General features: G+C 32.5%; 1 protein-coding gene across 3 annotated transcripts; it reads right to left on the bottom strand.

Moving 5' to 3' along the window:
• Positions 1–203: 203 nt before the first annotated feature.
• LOC124826667 (scarecrow-like protein 9) lies at positions 204–4,007 on the bottom strand. Of its 3 annotated transcripts, XM_088091485.1 has the most exons (4): positions 3,902–4,007; positions 1,171–3,504; positions 987–1,069; positions 204–717 (listed from the first exon to the last, which is right to left on the bottom strand). In XM_088091485.1, the coding sequence occupies exon 2, from the start codon at positions 3,447–3,449 to the stop codon at positions 1,239–1,241; it is 2,211 nt and encodes a 736-aa protein (XP_087947611.1). In that variant the 5' UTR covers positions 3,450–3,504; positions 3,902–4,007; the 3' UTR covers positions 204–717; positions 987–1,069; positions 1,171–1,238. The 3 variants fall into 3 exon arrangements, with proteins under 3 accessions (XP_087947611.1, XP_047155515.1, XP_047155516.1); XM_047299559.2 differs by having other exon boundaries at positions 204–1,069; XM_047299560.2 differs by having other exon boundaries at positions 204–1,069; positions 1,171–3,590; positions 3,902–3,981.
• Between the last annotated feature and the right edge of the window lie 9,814 nt (positions 4,008–13,821).

Here is a 13,821-nt window from a genome sequence, read left to right as displayed (position 1 = left end):
AAACACATGAGGTCCCCACTACGAGGTCCACCACTATAAAATGCTCTATATCATTAACAATAGACTTTGGGTCCACTATAATTGTTTAAAGTAAACGTTCTACATTATGCAAACACTTTCAATGACACGACAACACAAGGTGCAACATTATAGTTCAGACAGTTATTCAAGGACAAGGAATCAAAAACTAAGTCCTTAACAAATTGTGAAAGCAGAATGCATAAAATATAATTTCTTCTGATGCACTTTCAATAGCTTCAAGTTACAAGAATGAGCTAGTGGTGAAAGCTTTCAATAGCATCCTAGGAACGTGTTCAAATCATCGTGCCACCACTGTTCTACAAAACAACTTTCATCAGCTAATCCACCAAAGGGAAAGCCAAATGGTGAATTGTGAACGATGAATGTTGACCAACTATAGATTTGAGTACGGGTTCAAATAAGTAGTAAATGTAACCCTCAAATGAAATCATACATTGAGAAAATGTTTCTCCAGTAATAATTCAACAAGGAAACTCTGTACCAGTAACAGGGTTCAAATTTCTAAATAGTGGCCCCACCATCCATTATGGTCAAATGTTGAAACAAGTCTTCATAAGCAAATGTGAAGAGATCTACAATTTTCACATCACTTCCAGACTTGACCAATTGCAGCATCAAAGCTAGGTGGACCTAGTCACTTTTGCCCTTGACACAGCTGGAATAGCAACATGCCATCTGGTGTGCAACATTACTCCCAAAGTAAATATTACATTAATGGCTAGGAGGAAATACACAAGCCATTATCTTCAGTTAAGTAGTAAACTATCAGAAATATTAAGGTAAGAAGCTCAAAATGAGTTACAGCAATAATTGTTCTTGTTACATGCTAAATTCATCCGCCACATTAGATTGGATCATGATCATAAGACAGCCCTCACGTGAGGTATCATAAAACGGAATTCAAAATGATCAATAGGAATAACATGGATTATCTACTGTCATACCAGGCTATTCAGTAACCCTGTTTTCCCCAACTGAACTCAGATTGAACCCTTGCTTTTATCTTGAACCCTATATTGGACACACCCTGAATAATTATGAAATTGAAGTTAGTTCAAGATGTATCAAACAACAATGAAATAAACCACCATTGTTGGACAGAACTGAGAAAGTGGATGATAGAAGTACCTGAGCTCCTCAAGAGTCAAACCAATTTGCAAAGCCCTAGTGAGATGCACTTGTACCATCTTGATTAGTCATGCTGGTTTCCAACAAGAAAGGGCATAAACAATCCGCCCCTTCCAACCTTGCAACAACCACTGGCTATCTTCATCAATAACAAAATCCTTGTGGTAGCTAGTAGATACTTTCTCTATTGCCCTCTTTACTAAAGCATGTTCAAAAGATTGTTGCGAAAATCCAGCCCTAAGAATCCGGGCTTGCCACTGCCTATATGTCTCTGGCCTCTCTACTCTCTCACACCCTTCACAAGCTATGACATTCAATGCTTCCCTGCCAAAAATCTCTTTCTCTATTAGCATCCTCTCCCAGTCCTCTTGAGGCACAATAGTTTCAAGCATGTCAAAAAGTGAAGAGTAGTGAAACAGTGCCTCCCTGAATCGAGTAACAAAGAAAGGCGCATTAAAGGCTCCGTTTGTAATGCCATGAATGAATAAATCCGGGTTGATCTTCCTTATCAAACTGAGGAATTTGTTCCTCGGACTGTCCACGAGCACAGATTCATCAAGCACATTTTTACCACGATAAAAACAGGTGACAACAAGATATTCCTCCCTATCAATCTTCAGTTCCTCAAGCTGAACTGTTTCCCACTTTTTTGCTATAGCATTATACTCAAATGGCACCTTAAATGATTCAGCATAAGCTGCCAAGCGGCGTCCAGTTTCTACAATTCTCTCAGCAGGCCTGAAACCAGGTTGTGGGAAGTCTATTCCTGTAATTCGAAGTTTAGGTGGTCCTCCAACTGCTAATGAAAGTCTCTGAATAAAAGTAGGCCATTGGAAACCATAAAGGATACCAAAATCTATAACATGGACTCTCGCTGAATTTGTGGAAGATTCCCTTATTGTGACATTAGAGATAAAACTAGACATCTTCCTAAAAGGGCAAGCAGCGAGATACAGATGATAAGCCTTCAGAAAATCAGCAGCTGATGTTCTTTTGCTCACAAGTCCTTTATAAATTTGGCTACCAGTCCCAGCCAAGCGCGCTTCAAGGCCATCAGCAAAGATATGGGCCAACCTCTGATTTCCATCCCCAAAAGGGCTTGAGTGTTTCCTGATCCGCTTTAGAGACTCATGTGCGCCACTATAGTCATCTGCTGCAACAGCTTGTGCACAAAGAACCAAAAGTGTTCTCAAATCAATGACTTCCTTTTTCCCACTTTGTTTCTTACTACGTCCCTTACCACTGTTGGAAGCCTTTGATTTACCATTTGACAGTGCTATCTTGTCATTCTTAGTTTGCAAAGCCTCACGACGGGCCATGAAAACCTTCTTACCATCCCCTAAACTATGAAGCAGGATTACATCAATAGAAGATGATGGCAATGTAGGTTCGGAGAAAATTGCAGCTTGCTTGCTGCTTCTATTTTCTTCAAAATCCACCTCTTCACTGAGATGATGTTTTCTTCCTTTGGACCCAGCAAGAAAAGACTCCCCCACATCCTTCTCCACCTTAACTGACAATTCATCGCACCCCATTTTAGGCTCCAGTTTTGAAAAATTAGCCACACCCAAATTAGCAAAGAGATCATTTCCACTTGGAAGAAACTTGCTAGCTTCCTCAACACCCTTCTGAAATTGCAAAATGGATTGACTCTCACTGTTCAGATCAGGGACCTGGAGAATACTGCTTGGAGAGTCCACAGGTCCTTCCACACTACTTATCACACTATTTGAAGAGCTACAAGATGACTGTGAAATGCTATTGCCTCGTAAATTATGGTTAGGGAGTTCCCCCAAATTTTGACGAAAATTAGTAAAAATGCTACTGAGATCACCATCATTGTAAGAACAGGTACCATAATTTTCAGAGAAATTATGATCCCCAACCCCACCGCCTGGATCAACAGGACTTGGATTTCCTAAAAGCGAAGAAGGGTACTTTTCACCTATCACCTCATAGAATGATCTCTCAGCAATTTGAAGATCCAAAGAGTCATGCAGCATACATGTCTTATCTTCCATGTCTTCCTCCATAAGGATCTGACTGATGTAACTCAAAATTGCATCAGAAAATTCACATTCCTCCGGAGAAGGTTCCTCATGAGTCAAAACCGAGGATGAAGAAGGCGTCTTGGAAGGCACTAGATTGGATTGAAGGTAACCAAAGTCCCTACTTTGATCAAAGAAACCATTTTCAAATCTCTGATTTCCTAACCGGACTTCATTAGGGCGACCATTAAACCCACAAAGACGTGGATCCATTATGACCAATCTTTGCATAAAAGCTCAAACTTTAGTCCTCAAACAACCCTTCTTCTGGTCTCTGCTGAAAGTCCTTCAGAAACCAAAACAGAAGCATCAAAACACAAACCTTTAAACCAAATCCTCTGAGCACGTGTCATGACTTTCAAGTGTGTCAGTCTATGCACAAAGGAACAAGAAGAGTAAAACAAAATGGAGAAACAGATAGAGTTCACCAAAATCATCAAACAAGGCAAAACAAAACAAAACACACAAAACAGAAAAAGAAAAAAAAAAGTCACCGCATAGTAGACGAGACCAAGAGGCTGCGTTTCAAACACGAGGCTCGATAATTGGAAGAAAATTAAATAAACACAGAGAGAAACGAAAAAGAGAAAAATACCATAAAAGTCATACTCAAACGGTGAAGGTGTAACAAAAAGCAGAAAAACAAAGAAGTTACAACCCAGAAGAGAGACAAACTTGTTTACCTCGTTGGAGACCCACCAGAACACTAGTTCCGAGAGAAAGCATAAGAGGGAGAGAAAGATGAGAGAGACAGTAAGGAAATGAGAGCGCGAAAAGGTTATGTTAAGGAAGCCTCTATATATATATATATATATATATATATATATATATATATATATATATATATATATATATATATATATATATATATATATATTATCTTAAAAAACTTTTTGCTTCCAAAAAAAAAATTATTGATATGTGAATTATTGACCAATCTAAAACACTTAACTAATAAATTTCACTTTTTTTCCCTTTTGCTCTTTCTTTTATAGCGTGATATATTTAATTACAGTCATATAGTTCTAATTTGATTCCACTCTTTGAATTTTTTTTTCCCTCTCAATAAAATATATACTCTCAATAAGATATATAAAATTGATTATACTTACTAACATTAAGGGATAAATAAATATTTTTTTGTGTATAATTTGATAATTACTTATTTCTTATCTAGTTCAATCTGCTTAATAAAAATAATTAAACTGAAGAGAAAAATTATAACAATTAGTGTTTATTATAATTATTCAAAATATAATATATTATAACTATATATATATAATCTTATATATATTATACTGAATCAAAAGCGTAATATAAACTTAATACAAAACAGGAATGATGAAACGTTTTACTTTAAACTTTAATTTTATCACCAACTAGTTTTCCTAATCAGAAACGTCCAGTTCACATTAGGTGATTATTAAAAAGATAAAACAAACACACGTATGAAACAAACAGAAACAAAAAAAATAAACTAAAGTACCAAAAGAGCATTTATATGATTTAAAACAATAATATCACACTTATCATCTAAATCAAACAATACAAAAATAATCATATCAATTTTAAACTCACATCATCCGGATACATGCATTGATGTCAGACTCATGGGAGACTTGTTCTGTGTGTGGTGAAACAACTTCCCATATCATACTACCACTCCACAAACTACCACACACCAAGGTTGATTCGTCAAACATTTATGGCCAATACATGTCCATTAGACTAAGGACCTCATGTTACTCTCCACGACATAATCACTCATTTCTACTTGAGAGTGGGAATTATTGAGAGTATCATAATCATCCCAAAGTCCCTACTTTAATACATAACACAACATAATAACCATAAGGATTTTCCCATGGAATCCTTTTCACATCATACTTAATCCACACTTACCATCCATAAAGCATTCATATGTATTAAAACTATACATATCATCATAACCATCATATCATGTGTGAACAACTAGCATACATATTAATATTCAAATTGCATTTCATGACACATCACACATACCATCAAACCATCAACAATAAATATATACATAAACATGTTCGTAAACCATAAATATCCATTTTCTTATGAGATAATCAATTATTTAACCTAATAATCGATTATTCCAAAGAGTTTTGAGCAAAGACAACAATACCTACTAAAATAATCGATTATCTGATTTGATAATCGATTATCTCAAAATACCTACTACAACGATTATCAGGTCTGATAATCGATTATTCCAGAGAGTTTTTCAACAAAGATGCAATTTTGAATGAAATAATCGATTATCAGGTCTAATAATCGATAATTCATGTTAGTTTTTTTATAGCAACATGATTTTTCTAATTTAGTTACCCCTAATACATATCCAAATGACTGAAATTGTATCTTGACATTAAAATTGATTCAAAAACATGTTTATATCCAAAATGGAATACCATTTTACTTATTTGGCCATAAATGAGACACATCATATCAAACCACACATCAAAACTCAAGATATTAGGTTTTACAAGATACAAGTCATATTTTTGGTGCACTAAGATGCTAAACAAGTCCTAGATGATCTCAAGACAGACTCCAAACACTAAGTTTACTCCCACATTGATTACTTTAGAATGTCACCTATCGAAACCCTATTTTTTAACCGATTTCATAACTTTTTACCCATTTACATATATAAATATATATGACAATAGATTAAACACACTACAAATCAAATTTTTGTAAACTAAATGGCTAAACAAGTCTTAATTTCCACCAAAACAGAATTTACATGTCAAGTACCTTCGTAGACCAACACTTTTGCAAAACCCCCAATTTTTACTAGAAACCAACCATAATTCTCAATTTTCATTTTATCAATATCTAACAGCACACTGGTAAAAAATGTGGTTTTTAATTCGCTATATAGGCTTCGGTTATGTGAAAACCGAAATGTATAAAGTTATATACATCGGTTAATCTAAGACCCGAGGTAGAATAGTGATATTGCACCGGTTAATTAAAGACACGAGGCATATACCACTACCCAGATCAGAAAAAAGGCCTTATTGCCTCGGGTGGCTAGGCAACCGATGCCTATACCTCTCCACTTTATTCAGACTTAACCTATTTCCGCTCTTCTCCTTCATTTGCTCTCCTATTTTTCCTCTGCGTAGCGTGCTTCTCCTTCCTCCTGCTCTCTGTGTGCCAGTGCTCGGCCCATTGGTGCCCCGCCTCGCCGCTGCTGCCTGCAGTGCTTCCTCCAACGACTCCACTCTTTTGCCGCCGTTGTAGCCTCCGTCGTTGCTGCTTCCACCCCTGCTGCCTCCGTTGGAAATAGAAAAGGGCCAAGCCACTCCAGATCCAGATCCGCCGCTCCAGATGCAGATCTTCAGATCGACGAGATCCACCGCTCCAGATCCAGATCCGCCGCTCTAGATCGCCAAGCTGCTCCAGATCCACCGCTCCAGATCGCCAAGCCGCTCCAGATCGGCGAGCCCTCCGCCGTCTTCGCCGCGGCGCTTGTCGTCAAACTCCTCACCGCGAGTCGCCGCTACCCTTTCACCCCTCCGAATGTCGCCGCCGCCCTAGACAGTAGTGTTTGCAGCTGCTCTGACGGTTCCAGGTGGCAAGAAAAATGATTAGTTCGTTGTCTTCTTCATAACAAATGCAATGGTTGTGGCTTTCTCTGCAACATCTTTTCTAATATTTGAAGACACAAGCAAGTGGGTTTCTCTGGTTTGGATCGGTGTTCTATACTCCTTCTTGGTCATTGGTGGGAGGTGCTGCTTCATCTCTGCTTCTGAGTTTCTTCTCATTAGTTTTAGATGTTGCTATTATCACTTTGGTTTTGTGGGTTTTAATTTTGACATTGGTTGTTTATATGTATGTTGTTCCTCGAATTGCTGCTTCTCCAAACAAAAACAGAGAACCTTGTCAAACTCTGTTCAAACTTGTTTATGTCAATGGTTTAACATTGTTGTAATATTCTGTCTTGTTTCTTGTTTGATTCCTGTATGGTTTTCTTTTGATTGTTTTAGATTCTTTAGCTGGGAAATCTTGGTTCTGTTTGGCATGATGAACTGAGTCCTAAATTTGAACAAATAAAAAAAAACACTCCTACTGCCTCGATTATCTAAGAACCGATGCATATTCCTATCTCGCTTTATTTTGGGTCCGTAACCGAGTCATATAGCTTGGCCTTTTTACCTCGCTCACATACGCCTCGGTTGTAGAACTGATGCCTATAACCAAATCTAATCGGTGCCTTTTCTCTTTATTGTACTAGTGGCAATTTCCATCCATATATACCATCAAATCTATTAGCTGAAAAGATCAAAACAAGTAACAATTAACCAACATTCACAACAATACTTTTCCAATCCATATAACACACATATAATTCAATTTCAAGCAATTATACGACAACACAATAGAATCTAAAAAAAACTCAATCTCTTAATCAAACTCAAGCATACCAACTCAAATAATCAAAGCACTTAAATAATAGAAAATAGGTATTTAGCTTCCCTTACCTGATAGGAGCTTAAATAGGTCGCAAAGACCTGAAACTGCTTCCTCAACTTAGAGAGCTCTCTATCTACACCTACCAACCAAAAAATCATGATCAGGGTACACGGTTAGAATCACTAATCAATAGAGAACATACCAGAAAACTAAAAAGACACATGCAATAGACAAATCCTCAGCATGGAAGATACGTATAACTCAAGAAAAAAATATAAACTAACTTACTCTTTTAAGAAAATTGATCTGCTAGACTAGAAGACTTTGCCGTAGTGATCACTTTGACACCCTCTAATCTTTAAACAAATGACCCAGTGGGTAGAATACCAAGAGAGAAGGAAAATATCTAGAGAAACTAGTTTTAAAAGAAATGATGTGATTTAAAATAATAAAACTCGTCTTATAAAACTTCTATTTATACTTTGAACTTTTAACATTAAAATATTCAAGTCTCGTTACTTAAGCCAAATTATTAGTTTTATTATTTTATGGATTCTTACAAAAATAACTAGAAAAAAATATGAAACTAATTAATATTATTATTTTGAATTTTTTTTTCATCATTTCTAATAAGAAATATTAATCTAGAATGATAGGGAGAGAAGCTACCTTAATCAATTATTGTGTAACATTTGGACACAAATCATCTCTTCTATTCTTAGATTTTATTTTATTTTATTTCAAATTTCATGTATATTTTTAAAAGTTCATTACTCTTCGTCTTATTAATATTAATTACATTTGCTTTTATTTTTCCCTATCTCATTCTTTCCTTTAATCTATTTCATCTTAACCTAACATAGTTTAGTGCCTAAAAAAAAGTGCATAAATGATAAATAAGAAAATAACTAATTTTAATATTAGTGTATTATTTTTTATTCACTTTTATCTTGTTTTTTTTATCTTTTTCTTTCATCAAATATCTTTAGCTTTTATTTTATTGTTCACATTTGTATTCATAATCTTGTTTTCCTCTCTACATTACCACACATGAAAAGTAGGAAGAGAGAGAAAATATGGTGGGGTAGGGAAAAGGTTAGAATGAATGGTAGCCGTTGATTGTTGTGATGAAAGGAAAATGGAGAAAAGTGAAACATGATGTTTGTAAAGGTTGAAAGACTATGAGAGGGAGGCACACATAGCGCAAACTGTGGGGACTGCAATGTTCTTGTCTCTCACTCTAACCTTCAACAATACTTTATTATTTATATTATTCCTCTCATTACTACTATACTATAATGTCATGTTCTGACTTTTCATTTTGTATTATAAATTATAACAAGTAGTGTGATACCATGCCCGAGCTGCTGAAACAAGAGACACATTCAAGAGTGCTATCTTTGTTTCATGTTTTCTACTTTATTAAAAATTTTAATCAAATAAAATATAAAGAAAGTTGGAACAAGCTTGTTATAGCTGATTGGTAAAATATCAACCATAGATAACTTCTTGTCCACCTAGTCATTCACAAAATAAAAAATATATGTTGTTTCAAAATCTTATAAGAAGTATAAATTTCAAGATACAGTTTTGAAGGAATAAAGAGTAGAAAAATATTCATTTTAATTTTTTTTTAAGTTTGGAAAATAGTTAAAACTTGATTTGTCTATCAAATTACAACGTTCAAGAGAGTATAATAAATTATTAAACATGTCATATAAATAAATAGATTAATCTCTATTAAGATTTAAGATTTTCATTCATTTTCTTCTTTTATTTGATTGCTTTGTGAAAAAAATATATTGTGGGTGTTGAATTTGATATTTAGTGGTTTTCTTGGTGTTTTTAAATATTTGGAAGTATTAAAGGAATATTTTGTTAATAGACATGCTCCCTCCAAGGATAGTTTATATAATATTTTGAATTAATGATAGTTTATATAATATGAAATTATTTAGATGTGGAAAGTATATGTAGATGATGTTGGTAAACATCTTATATAAAGATTAAGATTGTACAAGTTGCATTGGAGGTTAAGAAGTTGGAGGTTTTTTTTAGCATATAATGTTTAGTTTAGAGATTTCTATGCATAAATGATGTTTTAGAAGGATTGGAACATTAATTATGTATTATTTTCATTCTTATACTTTTAATTATTTTTTATATAAGATGCTTATACGCTTACAATATATTGTTAAAGTGATGATTGTTTGAAAACTGACAAGTATATTCAATCATACAATTAATAAAGTAGATAAATTCATATATTGTTTTTCACATTCTTGCATTGTTTAGGAAAATTATGTTAATTCATTAATTAAAGTTAAGAACTTTAAAAAACACGAAAATTGTTGATGTGTATGAAATAAATTTAAAACTTGAGAAAACAATAAATTTTATGAAATTATTACGTAGTAAACACTTCACTTGGATTAAATTTCATGCATAAAATCAATATGAAAAAAAACTAAACAATATACTTTTAATTTCTTCTTTAGCATTCACACTATATGTAATAAGCTCTAATGTCTTACTAACAAGTCTAAACTTTAATAATAAAAATTTTAATGTCTTAGCAATTTTTATCATAAGTTCACATTAAGTTCAATATTCTGATTTTATGAATGACTAATGATGAACTCTATTTCTAGATCATCAATCAATTAGTTGTTCTATTATAGCCTAGGTTCCAACATTGTGTCCAATAATCAAATATCCACATATGTATAATCAATCAATTCATGTAATTAAGATAGAGAATAAACACAAAAGTAATGAAAAATAAATATATTGAATAGTAAAAATCATAAAGATTAAAAGTACATTACGTTCAATCCTGGGAATAAGAAAGTTAATTACTCGTATATATATATATATATATATATATATATATGTGTGTGTGTGTGTGTGTGTGTGTGTGTGTGTGTGTGTGTGTGTGTATACATACAGACATATATATACATACATACATATATATACATATATACACATATATACATATATATACACATACATACATATATATACACATACATACATATATATACACATACATACATATATATACACATACATACATATATATATATATATATACATACATATATATATATATATACATATACATACATATATATATATATATATATTGTGAACACTAAAAAGGAATAATGAGCAATGCATTCATCCTCCAAAATGAGCATATATCTTATCTCTCCTAAAATTTGTTTCCTATGCTTCAAGAGTGTATTTTTCTAATTTTGTCAAGCCTTCTATTTATGATCTACGCAAGTTTGCTTGACTGAGTTTAAAATTAATACTCAATTTTTGTAATTGAAATAACCAAATCTGTTGACAACTGATTTTTTTTCAGATATTTTTCAATGTTCAGTAATTCCCATTTATTTGATTTTTGTAATTAAAGTAATTCAATCTATTAATAATTGATTATGTTGAGATATTTTTCAATCTTTAGTAATTTCCACTTGCACAACATTTTCACAAATAAAAATAAAATATTTCTATTTTCTAGTTTATTAATATAAAACCTTAATTCTCTACGTAATAATAAAAATACCAATTAGAGATAAAAGTAATTAAAATAAAAATAATGATAATGTCAATTATCATTGACTTATGTAACACCCCAAAAATTAACATCTCACACAAAAAATTATTTTATTAATAATATAAACATCGTACAGTATTACAATCATCCATTTAGGAGTAACATAGTTCACACTGGAAATACATATTTTTTTTAAAACATCATTAAAACAATCCTAAATTTATTTTTTTTTTTTAAACTACTCTTCATTTTTCTGTTGCTTCCTCCTTCACTTGTATTGGTTCGGACGTCGTTCCAGCATCTGCTCCCGTTTAACATAAACGTCATACGATCATCGCAAAATAAGATTTTCTGGCACAAACAAACAAGTAAGGGTGAGCTACCATGCAAAATTCGAAGAAAAGCATTACTCTATTATTATACGTAATACATTCACCATAAATTCTTATAAGATGCAATTATCATACTAGACTCTATTATCCGTATATAATGTTGATGGAAGTCTCGGGTGGTCATGCACTTGTGGTGACATCTACAACACAGTTATGGCCAAAAATAATATATCACATCACCCACAAGGTTAGTCCATTAACGTCTATGAACATAGACTAGGACCTCCTACTACTCTCAATATATAACACATCCTTCTCTAATTGAGACTGGACAATTATTAGAGTTTTAGGATAACCACCAACAACAGGACCCTCAACATCAACATATACACTAATACCATACCAATATAGAATCTCTCCATGAGACTCATATCATGCTTATATTCCTCAACTCATATCATACCATTACAAAATCTCCCCATAATACTCATATCATGCTCAGATGCATAATTTCATATCAACATCATAAAATACATTCATCACAGAAATCATACAAGATAAATGTATTACAAACAAATTAACAATAATAAAATATTACTATAAATGGTCACCGGAGAAGAATCAAATGTTTGACAATCAATAAAATAATCTTAATAAAAATTCTTGGGGAAACAAGAAGTTGAATCTGGCAGAGCCGGTTAGACAACTTCTCATCCTTTCAGGAAGATGCAATAAAAATTAAATAGAACAATAAAAGTTCTGGAGAAACAAGAAGTTGAATCTGGCAGAGCCGGTTAGACAACTTCTCATCCTTCCAGGAATACAATGTAATTAAATAATAAGAACAATAACAGGTCTGGGAAAATAAGAATTTGAATCTGGCAGAGCCGGTTAGACAACTTCTAATCCTTCCAAAAATAAAAACGAATAAGGAAAACAATAAAAAGTATGGGGAAACAAGAAGTTGAATCTGGCAGAGCCGGTTAGACAACTTCTAATCCTTCCAAAAATGTAATAAAAATAAATAAGGAAAGAAATAAAAAGTTTGGGGAAGCAAGAAGTTGAATCTGGCAGAGCCGGTTAGACAACTTCTAATCCATCCAAAAATACAAAAATAAACAACTAATTACATACAAATGACATAACATAATCAACATCACATTTTACAACTATCACACTTGGATCTAAACACAGAAGCATGTTCTCATTCAAAATTCAAAATCATACAGAAACAAAATACTTCATATTTAAGATTTAAGATCAGACAAAAGCAACATATGCAATACTCAAGATAATACAAAAAAAAAATGTAACTCCCCTTACCTCTATTCCAGACTTAATCTCCTTCTCTGAAACCGTTCTCCGAAACTTCCAGAATTTCCCCTCTACAACTAGAATTTTCTCCAACTCTCTTCTCTCACAAATTTTTCTAGAATTTTGGTGTAAGTTTCAGCCTTCCCTCCCTTGCTATTTATAGCCAAAAAATTTTACTATTCATTTTTTACTATTCATTTTTTTACTATTTATTTTTACTATTCATTTACTATTACAAAAATATCATTTTAATCACCATTTGCTAAATTCTTATCTCTGATGATTCAATTCTACGTGGAGTGTTTATCTCTTCCAATTTTTTTTTTGTTTTTTTTAACTATTCACTTTTTACTATTCACTATTCACTTTTTACTATTCAATTTTCTTAAAAATCCTAAATAAATTATCAAAAATTTTGAACCTCTCCTTCTAGAATTACTATAATTTTATATCCAAAATTTACATTTTTCTATCCATTAAAATTATTATTACTAATAAAATGCTAAAATTTACTATTATAAATATTTTTCATGGGTCTTATAACTTATACCTTAAGTATGTGTAATTATTAGTTAAACACTTATTATTGTTCGAGCAATAACATGACATCAAGTGATAAGATGTTTTTAAGTAAATCTTGTAAAACTTAAGCAAAAAAAAAAAAAAAATAACAGTACATTTGTTTCTCCACTAAAAAGGTTGTCCTTTACATTTAATGTTCAAGCAAATATATTATCACTTTAAGTGTTAAGTGTTGATGAAACAATGTGTTTTATATTATGACATTTGTTGAAAGAAACTAAAGAAGTATGTCACTCAAGTATAGTGAGAATGCTCAAGACACTCAATTGTAGAATTGGTGTTTGAATGAGAAACAAACAAAATCAATTTATACTTTTTGGACTAGTCTTGCTAAAGAGGTAGACGATCTTAA

The sequence above is a fragment of the Vigna umbellata genome, chromosome 5, assembly GCF_029865625.1.
Source record: "Vigna umbellata cultivar VRB3 chromosome 5, Vumbellata_1.0, whole genome shotgun sequence".
NCBI lineage: Eukaryota > Viridiplantae > Streptophyta > Magnoliopsida > Fabales > Fabaceae > Vigna > Vigna umbellata.
Note: the sequence above shows the minus strand (reverse complement) of the source record. Positions and strands in the feature narration are given on the sequence as shown.

What these genes read in the sequence shown, in the direction of transcription:
- LOC124826667 (XM_047299559.2), bottom strand. Translation starts at nt 3,449, where the DNA reads ATGCAAAGATTGGTCATAATGGATCCACGTCTTTGTGGGTTTAATGGT.